The sequence below is a fragment of the Sturnus vulgaris genome, chromosome 22 (assembly GCF_052056855.1).
Source record: "Sturnus vulgaris isolate bStuVul1 chromosome 22, bStuVul1.hap1, whole genome shotgun sequence".
In the NCBI taxonomy this organism is placed as follows: Eukaryota; Metazoa; Chordata; class Aves; order Passeriformes; family Sturnidae; genus Sturnus; species Sturnus vulgaris.
The window spans coordinates 10,347,780-10,370,579 of NC_142264.1; the positions used below are offsets into that span (position 1 = coordinate 10,347,780).

General features: G+C 57.3%; 3 protein-coding genes across 5 annotated transcripts; 2 read left to right on the plus strand and 1 right to left on the minus strand.

The window, feature by feature from the left end:
- The first annotated feature begins 6 nt into the window (after positions 1–6).
- Positions 7–847, plus strand: TMEM203 (transmembrane protein 203). Its single transcript, XM_014881090.2, has one exon. It carries the CDS (start codon positions 179–181, stop codon positions 587–589), a length of 411 nt encoding a protein of 136 aa, XP_014736576.1. The 5' UTR covers positions 7–178; the 3' UTR covers positions 590–847.
- A 6,576-nt stretch (positions 848–7,423) lies between these two features.
- LOC106856007 (ectonucleoside triphosphate diphosphohydrolase 8-like) lies at positions 7,424–14,698 on the plus strand. The gene is made up of 9 exons (XM_014881078.2): positions 7,424–7,561; positions 8,399–8,516; positions 8,976–9,126; positions 10,094–10,253; positions 10,990–11,223; positions 12,324–12,596; positions 13,188–13,298; positions 14,080–14,217; positions 14,516–14,698. The coding sequence occupies exons 1-9, from the start codon at positions 7,439–7,441 to the stop codon at positions 14,696–14,698; spliced, it is 1,491 nt and encodes a 496-aa protein (XP_014736564.2). The 5' UTR covers positions 7,424–7,438.
- LOC106856008 (ectonucleoside triphosphate diphosphohydrolase 8-like) lies at positions 13,565–22,485 on the minus strand. 3 transcript variants are annotated; one of them, XR_015808037.1, is made up of 12 exons: positions 22,338–22,485; positions 21,681–21,825; positions 20,919–21,036; positions 20,114–20,264; positions 19,467–19,626; positions 18,709–18,939; positions 17,948–18,208; positions 17,492–17,602; positions 17,095–17,232; positions 16,424–16,767; positions 15,877–15,968; positions 13,565–15,395 (listed from the first exon to the last, which is right to left on the minus strand). XR_015808037.1 is itself a non-coding variant. In XM_014881080.2 (10 exons), exons 2-10 carry the CDS (start codon positions 21,804–21,806, stop codon positions 16,558–16,560), a joined length of 1,506 nt encoding a protein of 501 aa, XP_014736566.1. In that variant the 5' UTR covers positions 21,807–21,825; positions 22,338–22,485; the 3' UTR covers positions 16,383–16,557. The 3 variants fall into 3 exon arrangements, 1 of the variants encoding a protein (XP_014736566.1); XR_015808036.1 differs by lacking the exon at positions 13,565–15,395 and having other exon boundaries at positions 15,681–15,968; XM_014881080.2 differs by lacking the exons at positions 13,565–15,395; positions 15,877–15,968 and having other exon boundaries at positions 16,383–16,767.
- Between the last annotated feature and the right edge of the window lie 315 nt (positions 22,486–22,800).

Consider the following 22,800-nt stretch of genomic DNA (forward strand, 5'->3'; position numbering starts at 1 on the left):
ATCGCCCCGCGCCGCCGGGCCGGGCCGGGCCGGGCCTGGTGCCGGTGCCGGGTCAGGGGCTGGGGTTGGTGTCGGTGCTGGGGCCGGGCCGGCGCCGGCGCCGGGGCCGGGTTGGGGACTTGTTCCGGTGTCGGTGCTGGACCGGGCCGGGCCGGTGGCGGTGCCGTAACCCCGGACGATGCTGTTCTCCCTGCGCGAGCTCGTGCAGTGGCTCGGCTTCGCCACCTTCGAGATCTTCCTGCACGGGCTGGCCCTGCTCGCCTTCTCCGTGCTGCTTGTGCTCAAGGTGGACGGCGCGGCCGCCGCGCTCTCCTGGTGGATCGTGTTCGTGCCCTTCTTCGCCGCCGACGGGCTCAGCACCTACTTCACCACCATCGTGTCCGTGCGGCTGTTCCAGGACGGCGAGAAGCGCCTGGCAGTGCTGCGGCTCTTCTGGATCCTCACCATCCTCAGCCTCAAGTTCGTGTTCGAGATGCTGCTGTGCCAGAAGCTGGTGGAGCACACGCGGGAGCTCTGGTACGGGCTCATCATGTCGCCCGTCTTCATCCTGCTCCAGCTGCTCATGATCCGGGCCTGCCGCGTGAACTGAGCCCCGGCCCAGGGGGACATGCCCGGCGCACCCGGGGGCGCTCCTGGGGCCGCTCCCGTCGCCGTTCCCGTGCGGAGGGGCAGGTGACAGGCTGGGACAGGGGCAGTGCCCCGGCTCGCGGCAGTGTTGCAGAGCATCACGTTTCTCCAAAAGCTGCACATCCCTGTTTGTGCTCCCTCAGCTCCTGCATTGTCCTGTGCCGCGAGCGCCGCTGGGCGTGACAGTTACTTTATTTTAGAATAAAAATGTGTTGAAGGATTTGGTTTATTTATAAAATTCTTCTTGCCTAGAAAGCAGTTGTACCTAAAACTGCTGCCTGGAGGGTGGAGGGTTGCTGTAGATCTCCTGGTACAGCCCAGATTCCTGCTTCCCTGCCCTTCCCAGCAGCTAGCTCATGGATTTCCATCTGTCCCCTTTCCTTCCTGAGCACTTCATACCTTCAGTGTGCTGACAGGGTTTTGTAAGGTATGTTGAGATCACTGATATGTGTATTTTTGAACAGGAATATGAATTTTCTTCTTTGTGTTTCACTCTATTTCCTAAATATGGAAATGGGAGACGTGGGGAGGAGTGTGCATGGCTGATGCTGGTTCTGAAGAGGGGTCTCACTGACCCCTTTGGGGTGCAACACTGCCCTCAGAGTCCCCAGAGAACAGGAGGAATCCAGTATTCCCTGTGGAAGTGCAGACCAGTGTGTGAAGTGCCAGTGTGACGGGGATGCACAGGGTGGGATTGTTGGGGTGTCTGTGCAGGGCTAGGGGTTGGACTGGATGATCCCTGTGGGTCCCTTCCAGCTCAGGAGATTCTGTGATTATTGCGCACCCTGAGATGGACCTGCCTCACAGGTGATCTTCAGCTCCTGTTTCATGCTGGGATGCAATCTCCCAGGGCTTGGTGTAACCTGCCCCAGGTGCTCAAGTTATTCCACTTGGAGCCTCTCACTGGCTCCCCTGAGCCAACGACATGTCACCTGGGAGGTGGCAGCTGCCTGGTCCTTGTCATCTCCAGCTCATTCCTGTGTGAGCTCATGCCCCTCTTGCTGTGGTTGTGCCACATGCCCCCAGTCACCCCGAGTGCAGAGGCCACGGGTGTTCCATCACCTGCTGCCACAGGAGGTGTGTCAGCAGCAGCCACAGGGGCACTGCTGTGGGGCTGGGTGGGGGCTATGGGGTGAGAGCTGTCTGGGGTCAGTGTCTGCTACAGCACTGAGGAACTGGAGCTGCAGCAGGTGAGGGACAGGAGAGGAGCAGGACAGGCAGCGAAGCCTCTGAGTCAGGAGGGGACACTCACAGAGTGGCCCTGGGGACCCATGGTGCCTTTGGACACTCCCACAGCTCCCAACCACCAGATAATTAATAAATTAAGGAAGGGGCTCATCAGACCCAAAGAAGATCAAACAGATGATGACATCCCTCAGCCTTGCCACGACGCTGCACAGGCACGGAGCCCTTTCCTGCTGCCCAGCCCCAGTGGGGCTGCCTGGACCGTGAGTCCCAACTAACACCAGCCCTGTCACTGGGGTGTGGTGCCCAAGACAGGGGGACATCCCCTGTGTGCCACATCGCCTCACCTGCAAGTGGCTTTGCCAGCGTTTTGCTGCTGATTTGGAGACGAACCAGTGGTCAACGTGTCCCAGCTCTGCTCCAAGGTAAGGCAGCTTCCCTGGGGTGTGTGGGGACACAGGAGTGCCACAACACTGAACAGTGGCACTGGCTGTGCTGTCCTGGTGGGGTGCTGGGGTGAGGGGATGGTCTGGCAGCCAGGACCACCCCGTGTGCCTTCCCAGCGCTCATGCCTGGTGCAGAGGAGTCACCTGCTGTGCCCAGGGCCACCAAGTCCTGGAACAAATCTTGTTGGGGCATTTGCCCTGGCACCCAGGCAGTGTGCCGTGCTGGCACGCCAGCCTGTGGCCACGCAGAATTCCTTCTGGGAGCACCCCCCATGGAGAAATCCTGCTGGAGCCTCGCCCTGCTGACACAGCTTGAGGGGACCCTGACATCCATTCCCTGCCTGGTGTGAGAATCGAGGTCTCTGGCATGAGATGGAGACTCCTCAAGTCTCAGGCCAGCACTCTTTCCCACACTGGAGTACAGCCTGGCAAAGATGAAAATCTCACCTCTGGGTTTATTTTTGTTGCTGTGGCTGGTGGGTTGGGTATTCTGCCAGTGGGTCCTTTCCCAAACCCAAGAGCAGAGGAGTGCCCTGCTGGCCTGGCCATGTGGATACACTGGGAGAGAGGTGCAGCTTCCTAAGGCTGGTGCTGCAGACATCAGCCTTGAGCCCCTCTGTACCCCTGGGCTGGTGGGGAAGGCATCTCTGCACAGCCCAGCCCAGGTGCCAAAGCAGCATCTCTGTGACAGAGGGGCAGTAGCAGCCCTAGCTGCCACCCTTCTCTGTGTGTCCCAGCTCCTGCAGGGATGGGAGCAACCCTTGCAGGGCCATCTGAAATTGGAGAGGGGTACACTGCAGGAGAGCAGCCAGTGCTGCTGTGTCCATACACAGAGCACAGCCTGCCTGGCACAGCCCAGACGGGCTCCAGGCACCGGGACAGGGCCCCAGCATGACCTGGGCCTCTGGAGGGGCAAGGGGGCTCCCAAAAGACATCTGGGAATGGGTGGCCCAAGAGACCTCCAGCCCTCCCTGCAACTTGCCATGGGCAGCACCTGGGGACAAGGGAGCTTTAAATGGCCCAAACTCCATCAGTCCCACTGGAATCAGAGTGGAAGGGAGGGCTGGAGCTGGTCCCTGCTGGGACAATTCACAGCAAGACCCAGGGAACCTCTGGCAGAGGAACATGGGGCAGGAGCAAGTGGAGCAGCTCACCTGGAGACACGGGACATGCTCAGAGCCACTGCCTGCACCTCCCACCCTGGGACTGTGATGACCTCATGGAGTGGAAACTGAGTTCTGGGAAATGAGAGACTCCCTTTTTTAACCCTGAGTCAGGCTGCTTTCCTTTCAGAAGGCACCAGGAAGGTGTTGCCAATGGAGGTGATGTCATTTCACAAACACCAGTCAGCCCAGTGCCTGGCAGTGATGGTTGGGCTGGAGCCCCACCGAGTCCTCACACTAGTGTGGCAACTCCCTTCTGGGTCCCAGAGTCGTTCCAAGGACCACAGGCAAATAAATGCATGTCAAAAGCAGGTCAAATAGGGGTGTGTGTGTGTGTACTCTAGCCACTGCTCCACAGCAGCTTTGTCTACCAGAAGTCAGAATGAGACACTTGGTCCTTTTCTCAACTATGAGGAAATAGCACATTTCACTCTCACCAGAGCACAGCCCTGAAGCCAAACAGGGATGGGGCTGATGTGCCCAAGGACCCGAAGGGAGCAGCTGCTCCTGGGGGCCTGACATCCCATGGCCCTTCCAGGTCCTGGGATGCTCGGACACCATGTAATCCTGAGACCCCGAATTTTAGCAGAGACACCCCTTTGGGTGGGACTGGCTGAAGAAAATTGAAGGCTGGATATAGCACAGAGCCTGGGTGTTGCTGGGGCGTTGCTGGGGAGGGTCAGGGGCAATGAGGGCTCCCATGCACAGCATTTCCCTGTTTGACTCAGCTGAGATAAGGCAGCTGGAACTGTGTCCTTCCACACAGATCCTTGTGATGCACAGCCAGAGCCCAGCCAGGGCAGCATCACCTGGCAGAGCTGCAGAGCTGCACATGGGGCCAGCATGGGCAAGGGGGAACAGCCCCTCAAAAAAACTTCTGGGACTATTTCTTTACTACAAAAAGGGACAGGAAAAGTAAAGTGAAGACTTGCTCATCCTGTGTTTGTGTTTGGAGCTGGAGTTTTTGGTCAGCTCTGGGGGCACACAGCCACTGGCAGTGCCACATGTCCCTGAGGGACCAGGGCTGGTTGGTGCCTCTCTGTCCTAAGTGGGGACGAGACTCCCGTGCTCAGAACAGCCCTGTGCAGTCAGCAGGGGATTTCCAGAGCAGGGACACTCATCCACCCTTCCCACTGAATCCACATGAATCCAAAGGTTGTGTGTTGTGTGGAGGTGGGAATGCAGGAGTGGTGGCACCCTCTGGGCTTCAGGAGCCACCCCAAAGGAGATTGCCATGGGAATGCTGAAGTGCCATGAGCCCACAGAGACTGACTGCCAATGCCACGGTATCACAAAATGAGAGTATGTGTTTGTTTTGTTCTTTCAGATAAGAGTCCACTATGCTTTTCCAAAAATAAGGTGAGACTTACGGGAAATGTGCTATGGACATTTCCCTAAGTCTAAGAGAGGAGATGTGTTGAAATGAAGTACCACGAGAAGGTCAAAAATTCACTGCAGTACAGGACAAACAAAAGAACTTGCGAAAGATGAGGGAATAACCAACCCTGCAGGAACCTAGAGCCATGACCCGAGAAGTGAAGAGCAGGAGCACGCTATAAATCAAATTACAAAGCCAAATTACAGCTTTGTGTGATTCCAGTGCTCATTAGCATAGTAAAATCCCTGCCCACAGGCTGTCATCACCCGTTATTCACATAAGCCTCTTCCCCACAGAGCATGAGTAGTAAAAGAAGTATATTTAAACGAGGCACAGACTGCAAAAGCAATGGCTATGGTATTTGTGATTGGCCGTAGGGAAATGCTGATTTCTATTCCTTCATATGTGGAAAAGTGGGCACCTGGCACGCTGAGGGTGTGTCCGCTTTGTTGATTCACCACCCATCTCTGAATAGATGTGAAATAAAATCATTATCTCGACTCAGAGTGTGAAATCTGCTTCTTGCACGTGGGGTGAAAGATCCCAGATTAGGGACAGCAGGAACAGGGAGAGGCCCGGGGTCTGAGGAGTACCTGGGGACTGCTGCACTTGATTTCACAGCATGGTGACACTGCCAGTGCACACAGCAGGAGCTCTGAAACACCAGCAAAGGTGCTGGGGAGGGTCAGGGGCAATGAGAGTTCCCCAGCAGAGCATTTCCCTCCCAGCATTGCCCCGTGTGACTCAGCTGAGGCGGCTGGAACTGGGTCTGTCCATGCAGATCCTGATGATAGCCCCACCACAGTATCAGGGAGGATCAGCAGGAAGCAGCTCGGCTGTACAGCCCAGAGGGAGCAGATCTCTGCTCCCCAGCCCTTCAGCTCCCACAGAAGTCCTGAGTGCCTCACGTCTCCTCGGGGTCTGCAGGAACCCCAGGAGCCTCACAAAGCTGGGTCAAACATAAGGAAGGGGTCACCACAGTCCCAGCTGGGCCATGATGGTGTCTTGGCCTCTCCAGTGTCCCCTGGCAAAGCCCAGCCAGCGCTGCTGAGACCCCCCTGGCAGGGCAATCCTCTCCTCTGATGTGTTTCCATCTCATTGTAGTAAAAGTTATTATCAGGTACGTAGCACTCCATTAGATTCCTGGGCAGTGGATACTGCAGATATCACTCTCACCTCTTACAGACCTTGTAGAGAGCTTGTAATGGGAATGTTAAGGCTGGGAGAGCAAAGAGAAAACAGAAATGGGGGATGTGACAGCACAGAGAGCCTGAGGGACAAGGGTTAAATGCAGTGATGCATTATTATTGCATTCAAATGAGGAGGAGGAGGCTGAAGATAAGGGCAATGCCAAACTGAGCCAAGAATATACCTGCAACACAAACAGGAGAACACATATTCAAGAGTTTTGCCTAAGGCTGATGAGCCCTCAAAGAAAATAACGGGGGAAAGATTTTCCAGCAGTATTCCCTTTGAAAGGACATAAAAAGCAAATCCAAGTTGTGTTTGCTGCCCTGGAGGAGCACAGCGCCAGCCCCGAGGGATCCCACGGGGGCACAGCCTGGGTGAGCCGGGCAGGGCTCCGGGAGTGCCGGCAGGTGAGCTGTCCTTCCTTCCTCACAGCCTGTGAAACACACACTGCCTCCCTGCCCTCCCTGCTGCAGTGCCTCAGGCTGAGGGCTCTGCAGGTTCTCTGCTCTCCTCTGCTCCGTGCAGGGTTCCTCTGTCCCTCCCAGACCCGACCCTTCCCGGCCGCGGGCAGCCGGGCAGCAGCGGCTCTGGCACCTGGAGGATTTTTGTGATCCTATCATGGCTCTCCCATGCTGCGGAGCACCCAGCCCCTCTTTCCTCCAGCTCCCTGTATTTTATCCTCTTATAAATGAGAGACAAAAGTCTCGATATTCAGCAAAATTTAGATTGCTTTATTTGATATAGAAAGAGCAAGCAGTGCGCTGGGGAACGTGAGGGGTCACCGCCCACTCCACGCTCCACCCAACCTTGGTTTGCAGCCTCTTCTTATACTGTGGGTTCTCATTGTTCACAAATTCACAAAGCCTTTGGGTGATAATCAGTCACAGGTAGCCATCCGGTCCTTGTAGATGACCACCAGGGAAGTTCTGGAGGTCTGGTCCTTGTAGATGACCACCAGAGAAGTTCTGGGAGTCTGGTTTTTGGGATAGGCAGTATTGATCAGACAAAGGCAGGAAAGGCTTTTTGGGAGGTCTGATTTTGCAAGCTGGCAGCCGATACAACTTATTTGAAAAACATAACATAACATATTATAATGTAACATAATACAACATAATAACATAACAAGGTGATTTTAAACAGAATTTTTGATCATATGATTTCCTTTATCTTGTGTCCATGCTTCACTTCAGAGTTTAGTATTCTGGTTTATACAAACCCCAATGCTTTCACGATTAACACGAATCTTTTATCAATTGTCACAATACTAATACTGCTTTTCCCAGGAAAAGATCCGATTATTCACCAGGATTTCTGAGTGGCACGGGATGGGCCAGGGTCAGTTTTCAGAGCTGATCTCCTTGAAGCTCTCACTGACACTGTTGTTCCCAGGTTCCCAGGTGTCTAACCACCTTTCTCCCGTGTTTGGGTTTTCAGGAGCCTTAACCCTGATGCTGTCCAGGAAGAAGTCCTTCACCAGTGCCATCATCGGGGCACTGGTGGCACTCTTCATCATCGTCCTGATTCTCAGCCTGGTGAGGGTTGAAGATGTGACGCTGCCACCCACGGTCAAGGTGAGCCCAGAGAAGGTCCCTGAGCACCTGTGGTGACCCTGTCACCTTGGGGAGATGCTCCGAGCCAGCAGCTGGTCTGTGGGGCTCAGAGGGGCAATAGGGTCAGGACCTGCCTGGGAGTAACAGGGTGGGTGCTTTGGCCCACCTCAAGCAGAATACAGTCAGAGGGGAAGGCTCCTCTGGAACTCATCCCCACCCTGTGCCAGGTATGGAGATTACCTTGGGGCAGATGGGCAGGGCAGAGCTGCTCTGCCAGAGCACCTCTGTGTGCCCCCTTGTTCCTGCCAGCTTCCCCCAGTCTGTCCATACCCCCACACCATGGCACAAGCATCCTGCCTCCCCCTGCCGTGCCCTGGGCATGGCATCCCACCCCAGCTGCTGGAGAGGGCTGGCAGGGGTTTGGGTGAGGGGAAAGGCTTTATGGGGTGAGGCAGGTGGCTGAGTGCTCCTGGAGAGGCCCTGCTGTCCCTGCCCAGGCTGGGGGCAGCCATGGGGCAGCAGGGAGCATGAGAGATGGGAAAGTTGCAGGTACCAAGGTGGGGCCACTGTAGACATAAAAGGTATGTGACCATGAGAGAAAATAAAAAAGCATGAGGAAACAACAGGAAATGTTTGTGTGAGTTGGCATTGCAGCACAGACCTCAGGAGAGAGAATGACAAAGTGCCTTAGTCACCGTGGGGGGCTGAGGCCAGTGCTCTGCTTTGCCACGGCACAGCTGATGGGTTTTGTGCCTCACACATGGGTTTTGGGGAATCTTCTGGCCCCATTGCCCTGGCAGGGTGACAACAGCAGGCTGCTGCTCCTGTACCTTGATTATGTCTTGATTTCCCTTCCAGTATGGGATGGTGTTTGATGCGGGCTCATCCCACACCTCTCTGTTTGTCTACGAGTGGGATTCAGACAAGGAGAACAACACTGGAGTGGTCAGCCAGACCTTGTCCTGTGATGTCCAGGGTCAGTATCCCCTGTCGTGGGCTCTGTCCTGCCCTGTTCGAGTGGTGGGTGGGTGACCTGGCTGGACAGCCCTGTCCCTGGGGCTGGCACTGAGGGCACAGAGGAGTTATGGCTGTGGCTGGGGCTCCCTAAGCCCCGTACCCTTAGCACCGTGTGGTGCCCATGCACTGAGAGGGACTGAAGCATATCAATGGTGAACTAGGTTTTGTTCAGTCACCTTGGAGTGCCCCCAGTGCTGTCCTGGCTGGAGAAGGTGTCACCTATAGTGACTGGGGACACTGCTGAAAGCATGGGAGACATGGGAGAGGAACGGACTTGTGGGTCAGTCAGGTCTCAGGGGACCAGGGGACCCTGGAAAAGTACCTTTGTTGCAAAGAGGTGACAGCCCTCACTGCCCTGTGCCCTCTTGCTCCCACAACCCTCACCCAAGCCATTCCCATCAGCCTGACTCTTTTTCAGGACAAGGCATATCAAGCTATGCCAACAATCCCCCTGAAGCTGGCAATTCCCTAAGGGAGTGCCTGGATAAAGCCCTGCAGGTTGTTCCTGCTGAGAAGCAGAGAGATGTCCCAGCTTACCTTGGAGCAACGGCTGGCATGAGGCTGCTGAGGTACTGCTGTGGGACAGGGGGTGACAGCAGTGACAGAGCTGCAAACAGCCACTGCCAGGACAGTTCCTGCACAGGGCCAGGACCCCAGCTCCCACACTGCCATGAGCAAACAACTGGGGAGGGAGGAGAAGAGGAAAAAGCAGCCTGGTGAGGACACAGGGAGGGCTGAACTGTCCTGAGCATTGTCTCTTGGGACATCCCAGGATGGTGCTGCATGCCCAGTTCTAAACAAGAAATATTTTTCACAGCTTTGTTCACTCTTCATTATTCCTTAATAACAAGGGGGTCTGGATGCCACATGCCCATGTGGATGGGTGCTGGTGGTGCAGAGGTAGGAGGCAATGAAATGCTGCAGGTCCTGTCCTCACCTTTCACCAGCCCATATTAGCTCTCTTCAAATGCCAGCCTTCATTTCATGGCTCTTGGTTTTATGGCTGCAGATAGCTCACGTTATTTCTGTGCCCTGGCAATCAGACCTGGGAAGGAGCTGGGCCATAGCCTGAAGGTGGCTCACTTCAGAGAGCAAGAACAGCCCTGAGACATCTTCCCCACTGAGAGGTCTGAACCCAGGCTGGACCCTTCCTGAAAAGCCTTGGAGGTCAGCAGTCAGCCCTGTCTTGGGCACAGCCAGGGGGTGATGTTCAAACCTGGGTCTTGCAGCACAGCCCCCTCCATTCTCCAGCACTTAGACAGGGAAGGGTGGCCTGGGAAGGGTCGGGGTGACTGGGATCAAGCTGCACTGGAGGAGAGGGGTTGCTGTTGCTCCAAGATTGGCAATGCCAAGCCAAGACAGCTGGGATTTACCCCGGATGAGCAGCTCGGACAAGTCATGTGGCAGGAAACTCCCTTTCAGACAGACTGCTTGTGGCAAAAACTGAGTATGTGGAACTGGGAGAGAACCAGACTCTTGCTTTGTGTTTCTTCTGGTGTAGTTAGGTATGTGTCCTGTCCTTTGCATCCTTCCTAGGGAACAGAACAGCTCAGCAACAGAGCAAGTCCTGGCTGAGGTCGCTAAAACCATGCAGGAGTACCCTGTGGCTTTCAAAGGGGCTCGAATCCTTACAGGAGAGGAAGAGGGGGCCTATGGCTGGATCACCATCAACTACCTGCTGGACTCCTTCACCAAGGTGGGAGAAGGGTGGAACCCTCACTCCTTTTCTAATACAGCTTTTCTGATTTTCCTTAAGCTTTCTCAGTGCAGGAGAGGTGAGGGTTAGCAGCTTTTGGGAATGATCCAGGGGAAGGAGACATCACTGCCCACAGTGAGTGAGGAGGGAGAACTCAGGAATGAGGGTGCCTGTTGAGAGCTTAGGGCAATCTCCACACGTGTGGACAGAGGATCTCTCAGGGACAGTGAGGTCAGTGCAGCACAGCTGGGCTTTGTCTCCCTGCCCTGGGAAGATCCATCTCCTTGCAGTGCTGGGAGACTCCAGCTGAAGGCAGCTCAGAGCAAAGCTCTGTCCCAGCCCTGCCACTGCTCAGTGAAGTGCTGGCAGTGTCGGGCTCCTGTGGGGGCTGCTGGAGGATTCTTGGATAGAAATTCTTCCTCTTGCACCAGGACCCCTGCAACCTCCATGGGAAAGGCAAGTCCCAAGCCAGTCCCCACCAGCACTTTGGCCTGGGGATGGTGACTCAGAGCCAGGTGAACCCACAGCATATCAGCACCTCCTGACCACCTGAGAGTTCCATCTCTGGCATGGCTCTGATAAATATCCTGACTGCCTGGGTGGGGAGGGTGGGGGAGGGCTCACATGAAGAGGCCCATTGAATTTAATAACAAAATCCTGTTATCTTCAATGGGATGAGAATTCTGCTCAGGGCATGCTGTGCTACTCCTCTTCCTCTCCTGGCTCTCCTTGGCAGTACTCTCCCAAAGCACACACGTGGCTTCATCCAGAGGCAGCCAACATTTTTGGGGCACTGGATCTTGGAGGAGCATCCACTCAAATGACCTTTATGCCCGAAGGTTCAGTACTGAGCCAGAATGAAGCGTCTGAGTTGACCCTGTACGGGTACAGCTACAAGATCTACACTCACAGCTACCTCTGCTACGGGCAGAACGAGATGTTGAAGCGGCTGGCAAAGGAATTAATTGTGGTGAGAGGCTGCTGAGGGGTAATTGGCCTGTAGTGTCGTGATACCAACCACACACCTGTTAATGCATAAAGTAAGGACAGGCAGGGCTCTTCTGGAGAAGCATCAGCAAGGACTGAGAGCAAGGACAGATTCCTTGGAGCATGGCAGGGCAAATGTGGAGAGGAGCACGGACATCATGGAATCCCAGACTGGTCTGGGTTGGAAGGGACTTTAAAGCTCATCTTGTTCCTTCCACTATCCCAGGGTGCTCCAAGCCCCATCCAACCTGGCCTTGGACACTTCCAGGGATGGGGAAAATGGCAAAAGGGGTAGTTTGGGATCTTCTGGCTTCACATGGGGTGTACAGAAATGCAGGGCAAGGCTCTTCTCAGAGGTGCAAAGTGCCAGGACAAGAGGCAAGGGGCACAAGCTGGAACATCTAAGTTTCCAACCAGACAAAGGGGAAAGGTTTTCTCCAATAGGAATGATCAGATATTGGAATTAGACCCAGAAATGCTGTGAGCATCATGTCTGGAGATCCTCAGAACTTGATGGGTCAAGGCTCTAAGCAAGCTGCTCTAGTTGGTAATGTTTTAACAAGAGGGTTGGCACAGGGAACATACAGCTCCCCTGAACCTCGGCTACTCTGTGACTTCATGGACCTGAGAAATGTGAGCTGAAGACCTTTCTCGGCCCATTTTTCGGAAGGTCAGAGAATCTTCATGGAGCTGCACCTCGCCAGCAGAGCAGCCTTGGTGAGCCAGAAGGGTTTGCCCTTGCTGTATGGTCAGGAAAGTCCCACATGCTGACCCTGGATGGCATTGGAGCTAGAACCAGAGCTAGAGCAGGGGTGGAGAGGGCTTCATATGTCCCCAAAAATGATCCTTCTGGACAAGACAGAGACATGCTGGGTCCTTGAAACTGGTCTGCCTCTGTGGGAGAGGGAATGAGACAAAGCAGAGTGAGAACTAGTGCTGGGCTCATGCTGGGACAGCCAACAAGACCAGGACTGAAGGGCAGGAGGTGGTAATGTCGGTGCCTGGGCTTGGGGAGATCCTGAGTGTGTCCACATGCAGCCAGGAGGGTCCGCAGGAGCTGCAGCTGCATTTTGCTGTCCCCAGGAGTCGTCCTCCAGCACACGAGTCCAGCACCCCTGCTACCCCAAGGGCTACACCGAGACTGTGTCGCTGTCCTCCTTCCGCGCCAGCCCCTGCACGGGCGGCAGAGACCCGCGCCTGGCCCTGGGCGACAGCACCGTCACCCTGGAGGGCAGGGGCAATGCCAGCGCCTGCCTGGCTGCCCTCAGGAAGCTCTTCAACTTCTCGGCGTGTGGCCAGAGCCAGCACTGCAGCTTTGACGGCGTCTACCAGCCCCCGCTCCGAGGGCAGTTTGTTGTAAGGCAAATCCCTGCTCCCACCTCCTCCAAGGGCGTCCCCCAGGGCTGGGCTGTCCCCGATGCCCCATGGCACTGTCACCTCCCTGCAGGAAACAGGGGCAAGAGGCTCCTCAAGCGCCACTGCCTGAGGGCACACTAGGGACTGCTGCTGGATGGTTTTCCAGCCAAACCTCCAAATGGGACCATGTTGAGAATCATCGAATCTCAGACTGGTTTGGGGTGGAAGGGACCTTCAAGCTCATCTTGAGCCACCCCCTGCCATGGGCAGAGGCACCTTCCACTATCCCAGGTTCCTCCAAGCACTGTCCAACCTGGCCTTGAATATCCAATAGATTTGTTTGTAAAACAGGGGTTTGTCAATAGGAGTTGAGACAGCAGCCTTCAGGCAAGGCTCTGGCTCTGCTGGCTGTGCTGCTGTCACCAGCAGGCACCAAGCCCCAGCCCATCACCCACTGGGACAGGGACAGCAATGCCCTGGGACTATCTGGGGTGGGACAAACCCTATGCTCAAACCCCAGATCTTGCAATGGGGCAGCTGCTGGGCATGCCCCATTGCACCTCTCCAGTGTTTCTGCCTCTTGCTTTGCAGGCCTTCTCTGCCTTTTACTATAACTTCAAGTTCCTGAACCTGACGGAGGGGCAGCCACTGGCCGTGGTCAGAGAGGCCATTGAGGGGCTCTGCACAAGGAGCTGGGAGGATGTATGTTCCTTAGGATGGAGGCTGTGTGGAACATTCAGAAGGAAAGGGGTCGTGGGGTGGGGGGAGGGAGTGAGGACCCCTCCAGGGCAAGGCTCTCTGGTTCTGAGCTGTGCCCTACACAGCTGAGCCACCCCTGAGGTCTGTGTGGAGCTGGGACTGTCCTGCATCCACTCCTTGCTCATACACCCTTGGGAAAAGGGCAGCAAGACCTCATCTCCAGCAGGAGCTGGGGTTGGAGGTGGGGATGGGGATGCCAGGGAGGATGGTGAGAGCAGAGACAGCTGCTGACACAATGCTGGAGGCAAGTAAAATCTTGGAATCATAGAATTCCAGACTGGTTTCGTTGGGAAGGTTCATCTTGTTCCACATCCCTGACATGAGCAGGGACACCTTCCACTAGACCCATCCAACCTGGCCTTGAGCACTTTCAGAGATGAGGCAGCCACAGCTTCTCTGGGCAACAAATGGGAGTGGATAAGCCCAGAAAACTGCCAGCACCACCATGGGGCACAGAGCAGGAGCCCCTTGCATGAGGAGGCTGGGATGGGAGAATCTGGGACAGGAGGAGCTACAATAAGCTACAATATGTGCCTCTGTTTCCATGTGGAGTGTAATTCCTCCCCAAAGAAGTTGCCCTGTATAGAGAGGTCCAAAATCATTGCCTGGCCCAGAAGTCTCTTTCTGGATGCTGGTGACTGTGGAGCCACTGCCACATATACACCACATTTCAGGGCTTTGTCTTCAAAGCCTTCCCTTCATCCCCAAACATTCCCCATCCCAGCTGTCTTCCAGCTACCCCAAAGAAAATCCCAAGCGACTGCCTAAATACTGTGCCAATGCCAACTACATCCTCACACTCCTTCTCGACGCCTACAAGTTCAACGAGACCAGCTGGAACAACATCATCTTCCAGATGAAGGTGGGCAGTGCTCCCAGCCCGTGAGGGGGAGAAGGGGTGGTCCTGGGGGACAACCAGCCCCATATTGGGGTGCTGGGGAGAGCCAGACCCTGTGTGGGGGTGCTGGGGAAGAGCCAGTTCCATGTTGGAGTGCTGGGGAGCAACAGTCCAGAGAGCCTTGCCAGCCCCCTGTCCTGGCGTGGCACTGGTGTGGGGACAGCTGCTGCATCCTGTTTGTGCTGAGCAGGAGTGGGTGGGTGGCCCTGTGCCAGCAGTGACTTTCCTGCAGGGCTAATCCCTGTCCCCTCTCTCGGTGCAGGCGGGGAGTGCCGACGTGGGCTGGACGCTGGGGTACATGCTGAACCTCACCAACATGATCCCGGCCGAGGCTCCAGCCAGCCTGAAAGGGCACAGGCCTTCCCTGTGGGCTGCAGCCATCACCTTCATCATCCTCACCCTCATCTTGGGGCTCGCTGCCCTGCTCCTGCTGCTGTGGCTGTAGGAGCCTGGCCGTGTTTGGGAGCCCAGCAGGGACGTGCCAGGGATGCAGGGCCATGCTGGAGTCCTCATGCTCCTGCCTGTGGGACTGGAGCCCGGGCTGGGTCTGTGCTGCTGAGCACATTCATCTCTACAGCTCCAGAGAACTGGGGTCTGCTTTTCCGTGGGCCTAGACCATGCAGACAAGCACTCTCTGAGGTTTCCAGAGGAGCTCCAGTCCCTTGGAGACATAATGGGATCAGCCTGCAGAAGCCTCAGCCAAAGCTGTGTGCCTCCTGTCACCACACCGCCTGTCACAGACTTGGCTTCATCCCACCAGCTGGCCATGGCGCTGTGGAGGGGCAGCCTGACCATGGGATGGTGCTCCAGTACCAGCCTGGTGGGGCACGGTCAGGCACCTGGGGACAGGGTGCCATGGAATGCCAGCTCCATGAGCACAGTCACCGACAGCCAGGCAGGCCCTGCCGGATCTGCCAGCCTGAGGGATTTCTGTGGGACCCCGGCTGGCCCTGTGGAGGGTCTGTGGCTGGGGCTTACATGGAGATGGTCTTGGAGAGAGAAACAAAACTGAGCACCCAAAGTCAGAAGTATGGTCCATGCCCCTCCAGAGAGTCCATCTCATCATCTCATCAGCGTGTTATGGCATGTCATGCCATCTCATCATCACATCTTGCCACTCATCTCATCATCTTCCTTTTCACCTGGAATAAGGGGTTTGATGTTCCTCAGTGCCTTCCTGGAGACAGCACTGTCCCACCAGCAGAAGGCCTGGACCCTGTGGCTGTGAGTACTGCCCTGCACATGGCTGAGCTGGGTCCTGCCCACGACTTTTGCCTTTGGTTCTGCTCGTTTTTAGCTGCTCTGTGGATGATTCATGTTGTTTGCGTTCCCGACCTTTGGTGTCCCTGTGGAATGCTGGGCACCTCACAGCTCTCATCATGCAAATAAACATTGTAGAATGCAGCCCGTGGGGAAATGCCTGCTACTTTGCTCCCAAATCATTGTGATTTTATTACTTCCGTCTCCCAAGTAATGACTGGTGATAACGGAGACTCAGAGGAGAGGCAACGAATCTATGGGAGGTGTCCCTGGAGACACTGAGGTGTACGCTGGACCTTGGAGTGGAGCCGACAGGGCATGAGGACAGGCCTTTTCCTTCTAAGAGGAGGTGTCTCAACTCACCCGTCACTTGGCTGCAAGTGGGACTCCCCAAAAATGTAAGGGAGGCTCTGGGAGCTGCCTCTGCCATGTCCCAGCAGTGTTCCCAAGTCACCCTGCAATGGAAAGGGAGGATGAACTCTCTGCCAGGCACGGGGGGCATGGGGAGCAGCTGGACTGGAAAGGAACCTCATGCAGGAGAGGAGTCGTGCAGTCCTAGGCAAAGCCCTGCCTAGCAGGCCAGTGCCCCCCACATCCCCAATGCCACAGCCCCTGGGGCTGGCGCTGGCCACGGGAGATGCAGACCCTGGCCCTGGGATGGGGCAGGACGTGTGTGTCCCACCCAGGGTTTCTGCTGTGGGTTGTGACAGTCCCACTGCTGCCAGAACCCCCTAATCTCCATCTCCAGCCACCCCACATCACGGTGGTCCCCAGGCCCCAGCACTGAGCCCCTGCCCCACATGGCCAAGCCCTCCCTCCTGGAGCATCTCCCACCAGCAGCGCAGGGAAAGAACTGGAGAGCACACAGCTATGAGGAGGCTGTTTTACAGCTGTGCCAGTTCCAGCTCACCAGGCCAGGACTCAGGGCCCCCCAGGGCAAGTCCATGGCCTCTGGGCACACAAGGGTGATTCCTGGGAAGCAGCTCCTTGCAAAGGTGTGGTAGCAGGACTCGGTGGCCTCGGCAGCCTCTGGAGGCAATGCTGCTACAGCTGCTCATAGCCTGCGGAGTTTGTCTGGTAGCACATGGCTGTGAGCAGGCAGAAGGTGAGGATGAGCATGATGGCCAGCAGAACTGTGGCTGCTATCCAGATGTTTCTCGGGAGCTCTGTGACTGCTGTGAGAGGCTCCGAGGGGATTATGTTGGTGAGATTGAGCATGCAGCCCAGAGTCCAGCCCACATCTACGTTAGCAACCTGCAGAGACAGGAAAGAGGAATGGGAAAGACTGCAAAGTACCAGGTAAACTAGAGAAGAGCTTGCACCCCCAGGTCCTGCTCCACAACCACCATTTCTGCGCCCATCTTGGGCTGCAGGAGCCCCAGCAGTGACATAAACTGGGAGAGAGCACAAAGGGCCAGGCCAGATGTTCCAGAAGCTCCGTGAGTGTAGCTCAAGAGCTGCCCTGGGTATGGGCAGTGGGGCTGTGCTGCCCTGGTATGCCCTGTCCCTAGCAGCAGCAGGATGGGCACAAGGCACTTCACAGCAAGTGTGGAAGCTGGGGGCTGCTGGACACTCTCCTACCTGCCGGACGAAGTGGATGTTAGGCCATGTTGTGTAGTTGAATTTGTAGCCTTGCAGAAGAAGAGTGAGGGTGTAGGAGCTGGCTGTGCAGGCATCACGGAGCTGGGTCCTGCTCGCCGTGGGGAACAACTCCTGCACCTGCAGAGGTGGGAGAACAGAGGGGGGCTGGACACAGAGCAGTGCTGGATGTGCCCACACTGGGGAAGAGCCCCTCGGAGCAGCTTGGAGCAAAGACGGGGAGAGCAAGGAGACCCCGGGAGGCTGCAGGCTGTTCTCCCACCTCTTTCCATCTGCTCCTCCTGCCTCTCTACAACTGGCCATAGCAGAGGATGGGCTGTGGATGAGCCTTCAGGCAACCCAGTGCCCAGGTGAAATGCACTCCTGGGCAGAATCTCACCTGTTCCCAGCTGCTGTTGCAGATCTGCCAGATGGTGGCATTGACCAAGCTCAGGGACTGTCCTCCTGTCAGGTTCAGAAAATGAAGGCTGTGATAAAACCCCGAGAAGGCCTGTGGGTGTCAAGACCAAAGGTGACAGGTTAGTGAAGCACTCAGGCCACTGATGCCCCCCATTTGCAGTGGTTCCTGTGAGGCCCCACTCAGCACTGCAAGGTGCTGGCAGTGACCCTGTGGGAGGGAGCTTGGGAATGCTGCCAAATGGACAGGGAATGGTGCAGGGAGAGCAGAGGTCTGGGGCTGCCTGGCACACAGATCAGCACCCTCTGTGTCTCCATGTGTCAGGCAAAATCCAGCTCCCAGGGCAGGCACTACTCAGACACTGTCCTAGAGCAGTTTTCCAGGGGTTACTGGAAATTCCCATTGTCCCCGCAAGGGGCGGGGACAGAGGCTGCTTACCAAGAACTGTCCCCGCACGGGGGGCTGGTACACCCCATTGAACCCGCACGGCCACTGCGCCCCACAGCTGAAGTTGAAGAGTCTCTGCACGGCCGTGCCACACGCGGCTGGGTCCCCTGTCCCCGTCACACTGAGGACAAGGCCAGGGCTGGCTGAGCTTGGCGCACGCACACAGGGGCTGTCGTAGAGCTCTGCCACGGTGAGGTTCTCCTGGTACCCCCGGGGGTAGCAGGGGTGGGAGATCTGATCACTCGAGCTGGCCTGGAGAGAAACAGAGCCGTTAATGGGGCTGCCATGCCACTGAGACCCGGCCCACAGCCCATCCCAAAAAGCAGGACCTACACCCCAGGAGGACTGGATGCATCCCACCTGTGAGCTCCCTGAGCACCCCTGGCTCCCACAGCACTGGGCTCTGGCTCTGTCCCAGGCCAGTTGTGCAGGGACTGGGCTGGGAAGCCTCTCTCTGGGCAGAAGTGGAGCAAGGGCAAGAGAAAGGTGACAGCAAAAAACCTACAGATACATCTGGGCTTAGGAAACTACAAAATTACAATGCCACTGCATGCCAAGATGTGGGGAGAAGGGAACCCTGGCTGGCAACCACCACCACCTTCCACCCAAATGAGGGAATTTTTTGCTTGCCCAGATAAATTCCAAGCCTCTGCCGATTGCCAACTCTTTGCCCACAGGCACACCAAGCATGGCAGGGAGAGATGTGCCATGGCACCAGGAGGTGGCTGAGCAGCCCCCGTGCCCCACGGCACCTGGTGCAGAGCTGCCAGCAGCCTCTTCAGGGCCTGGCTCTGCCCGTAGCACAGGTAGCTGTGGCTGTACAGGGAGTAGTTGGTGCCGTACAGCCGGAAGAACACGGACGTGTTCCTGTCCTCCACAGGCACCCCGGGCTGGAAGGTGATCTGCGTCGAGGCACCGCCAAGGTCCAGAGCTCCCAGAACCTCGGTGTCCTGGGGATGTTCCCATTTCTCTGCAAACGAGAACTGGCCCAACACACACCAAGAGTAAGGCTGAGCTGCAGGTACTCACACTCGAACTCACACTCACACTCCCTTCTCTCCGGGAATTTCAGGCTCAAAAGCCCCACAGGCACCTTCCATGTGCTCCTGGCTCCCTGTTTTAACCCCTTCCTGCCCACATCCTCCTCAACCCACAGACACTTCCACAGAGCACTGAGGCGGGGCTTCTTGGCTGGTGCACATCTGCTGGGATCCACACACTCTGAGCAGGGAAAAAGGAATGCTATCATCCAGGGGCTGATACCGCTGCCATATCCTTGGGACCCCAAAATCCACCCGTGTGTCAGCACACGAGAGCACAGGGCCAGGCTGAGATGGACACAAAGATCCTGTTAATCACGTGAATGGGGTTGAGCCTGCGGCCACAGGGCACATTTGGTTGGGTGACCAAAGCTCCGTTCTTCCCGCCTCTGCAAATAAGGCAAGCTGGCTGTAGCTCAACCAGGGACATTCTCCCCGCTCCCCCTCCCTGCCCTCTCCCCGAGCTGCACCTTGACCAGTGTCTGCAGCAGGTAGTTGACAGTGATCCATCCAAAGGAGCCCTCCTCACTCCCCGTCAGGATCCGAGCTCCGCGGAAATCCACAGGGTACTCCCCAATGGCCTTGGATACCTCGGCAAAGACCTGCTCGGCCTTGGTGCTGTTCTCCTCCCTGCCAGCAAAGGCACAAACACCTCAGCTGCTGCAGCCCCTGGCTGGCAGCTCGCGGAGCCGGGCTGGCAGCGAGAGACTGCTGTGCCCAGCCAAGGAGCTGCTTGGAGACATCTCCCCTGCCTGCAGGTGTCTCCTGCAAACCCCTAATCCCTCACCCGGGCCCTTGGGAATCTCCCTAAAAACGCTGCCTGCAGGCTCTGCTGGAGCACTGGGAAACTTCATGCCAGCCTGGCAAAGGGGGCTCATCCCCTCTGGGGCTGCTGCCAGGCTGGGGCTGCACAGGGCTGGCCGTGGACCCTGGGCACGGCCAGCGGCTCTCCCGGACACTCCAGGGCACGGCAGACAGGGATGCTCTGCCCATTCCCACGGCCTGGCCGGGCAGCACCCCTGTGGCCCAGCCCCTGTGCCCCGGTGCCAGCCCCGGCTCGGGTGCAGCGCAGGAGCGCCGGGAAAGGCGGGAGGTGCCAGCCTGGCCGTGCCGGTACCTCAGCAGCCGCATGCCGGCCGTGGCCCCCAGGTACGTGGGGGTCTCCCGCTGCTGCTCGGCCGGGATGATCTTCATGGCCTTGTCCAGGCAAGGCTTCAGGCTGGCGCCAGCCCCCGCGGGGTCGTCTGCGTAGCTGGAGATGCCGGGTCCTGCCACAGGGAACCGGTGATGGAGAGAGCCCAGCGCTACCCCAGAGGGACAGCACAGCAGGGGACATGTCCCCCCATTCTCCAGGGATCTCTACCAGGCCTGCTCAGACACACCCTGATGTCGCAGCCATAGCCCCAGTCCTCCCCTCTTTGGAGCTCCACAGATACCAAAATGCAAACTGCTGCCCCCACCAGCTGTCAGGTAGCACCTGAGTGGAGATACTGGATTGCTCACAGAGTTGTGCAGAGCTTTTGGGTGGCCCTGTGGGCACATGAAGTTGCACATAATGAAAGAAGGTGCGAACAGATGTGGTAGAAAGAGCCAAGGAAGCTGAGGCAAGTGAGAAGGAGCAAACTGCACATCCAGCATCCCTAGCTATGAGGTGTTGCACATCTGGACAGGACTGGCTGTAGGACCTGAGCTAAGTCCAATCCCTCCCCCACCTCTGCACCTCCCAATGGCTGAAGGGCTCCCTCAGGTACAGACTATTCCCTGACCCTTTCCTGCAACTCCCCACAAGGCAATCTCCCTTCAAAGCAGGCCCAAAGCCCAAGAACAGGCTAAAAGACTCGGATCAGTGATGGTGCTGTGAGACTTTGGGACAGCGATCCAGGAGACTGGGAGAGAGGGAGGACAGATCCCAGCACACTCACCGGACACAGAGCAGGCCTCCACCTGGGAGACGATGCCAGTGCCGTTCTCCTTGTGTGCAGGCCACCGGTAGATGTAGAGGGACGTGTGTGTGGAGCCAGCATCAAACACCAGACCGTACTGGGGAGGCACAGGGGACACGGGGTCACAGCTGGCTCGGGGCTGCACCAAGTGCCACGGGGGTTTCTGAGAGCTCCTGCTTCCCCTGTGTGACCATGAGCAGCAGAGGTCTGCACATCCACCCTCCCTTCAGCAGCCCTGCTCCATCTCTAACGGCCTCGGTTTCGCCACTCCAGCGAGTTACAGCTCAGCAAGGACGTGCAGGTCAGCGGGGTGAGCTGCAGAGCAGGGAGGCATCCGGGCATGGCCCGAAGGGCTCAGGCTGCTTCCAGGCCTTTGGCAAATCTCACAAAACCTGACATTTTTTAGCAGACCAACAGCAGAAAGCAGTAGGGGAGAGAGGTGTAAACGCAACAGGTGACCTGGATGTCTGAAAACAGGGAAGAGAGTGCCTGTGGTGGGAGATGGAGCAGTCATGGAGAGAAGGCTGCATTTCTCTCTTCCATCCTTAGCAAGTAGCCAGGACCGTGGTTTGGCGGAGGTTGATCTGCCCAGTGCCACCTTGATAAGGTTAAGTCCTGAAAAGCTGAGCTAGTTATGGGGAAACTTGCAAGCTGAAAGGAAGGCAGGGCTGATGGAAGAATTCGCGGTGGAAAGGGGCTCATGGCATTCCCAGGCTTCCCCAGGTCTCACTGGACACCTACTTTGATCGTGGTAGGAAGGACAGCATCCTTTGCCGGGATCAGGACCAGGACGAAGACGGCCACCGTCAGCAGGCCCAGCACGGCCGCCGAGCCCCAACCCAGCACCCTGAGCAGGCGCGGAGACATCGATGGGCTTTGGGGAGGTCTGTAGGAAGGGATGGATTTGGGAGGGGTCACTGGGGAGGGATGGTCTTTGGGAGGTTTGCGGGGAGGCGTGGTGTCTAGGAGGAGGGTCTGCAGAGAGGGACTATGTGGGGAGGGGTGGCTTTTGGGAGGAGGGTGTGTGGGGAGGGATGGTCTTTAGGGGGAGGGTTTGGGCGAGGGATGGTCTTTGGGAGGCGGGTCTGTGGGGAGGGATGGTCTTTGGGAGGAGGATGTGCGTGAGGGATGATCTTTGGGAGGATCTTCGGGACGGGGGATCTTCGAGAGGGTCTGCGAGGAGGAAGGGATTTTGCCAGAGCAGCCTGCCTCTGCCGCGAGCCTCCAGCCCCTCCGGGGGTCCCCTTCTCCCTGCAGCTCGTGGTCCCGCCTACCCCTTAAGTGACCCCCTGGGACATGAGGTGGGCGGGTGGGGAGACCACGAATTTGTCTGGCCCCGAGCCGCCGGGAAGGGGCAGGGGCGAAGCTCCCGCGTGCTGCGGTCCGGCCGTCTCGTACCTGTGCCCGGAGCCCTGTCCGTCCCTACGTGCGGCGGCGATCGGGGCACAGCCCGTTCCCCGCCGGCCCCGGGCCCCGGCTGAGCAGAGCGAAGCGAAAGCGAAGCTGAGCCGCTCTCGGACGTCCGGGTCCGGCCCCGGCTGGGGCGGGCTCTGGGCACTGCCGCGGGCGGAGAGAGCGGGGAGCTCGGGGCTGCCGCTGCCCGCACCGGACGGCGGGCCCTGGCCTGCCTGGACATCTGCCTGTACCCCGCCTGCTCCCTGCCTTACCCCACCTGTACCCGGCTTCTCCCTGCCTGTACCCTGCCTGTACCCCGCCTGTACCCCGCCTGCTTCCTGCCTGTCTGTACCCCGCTCCTAGGCTGCTGTACACCTCCAGTACCCCACCTGTACCCCAGCCTGTACCCCTGCCTATACTCCATCTGTACACCACTTGTACCCCGCCTGCTCCCTGCCTGTACCCC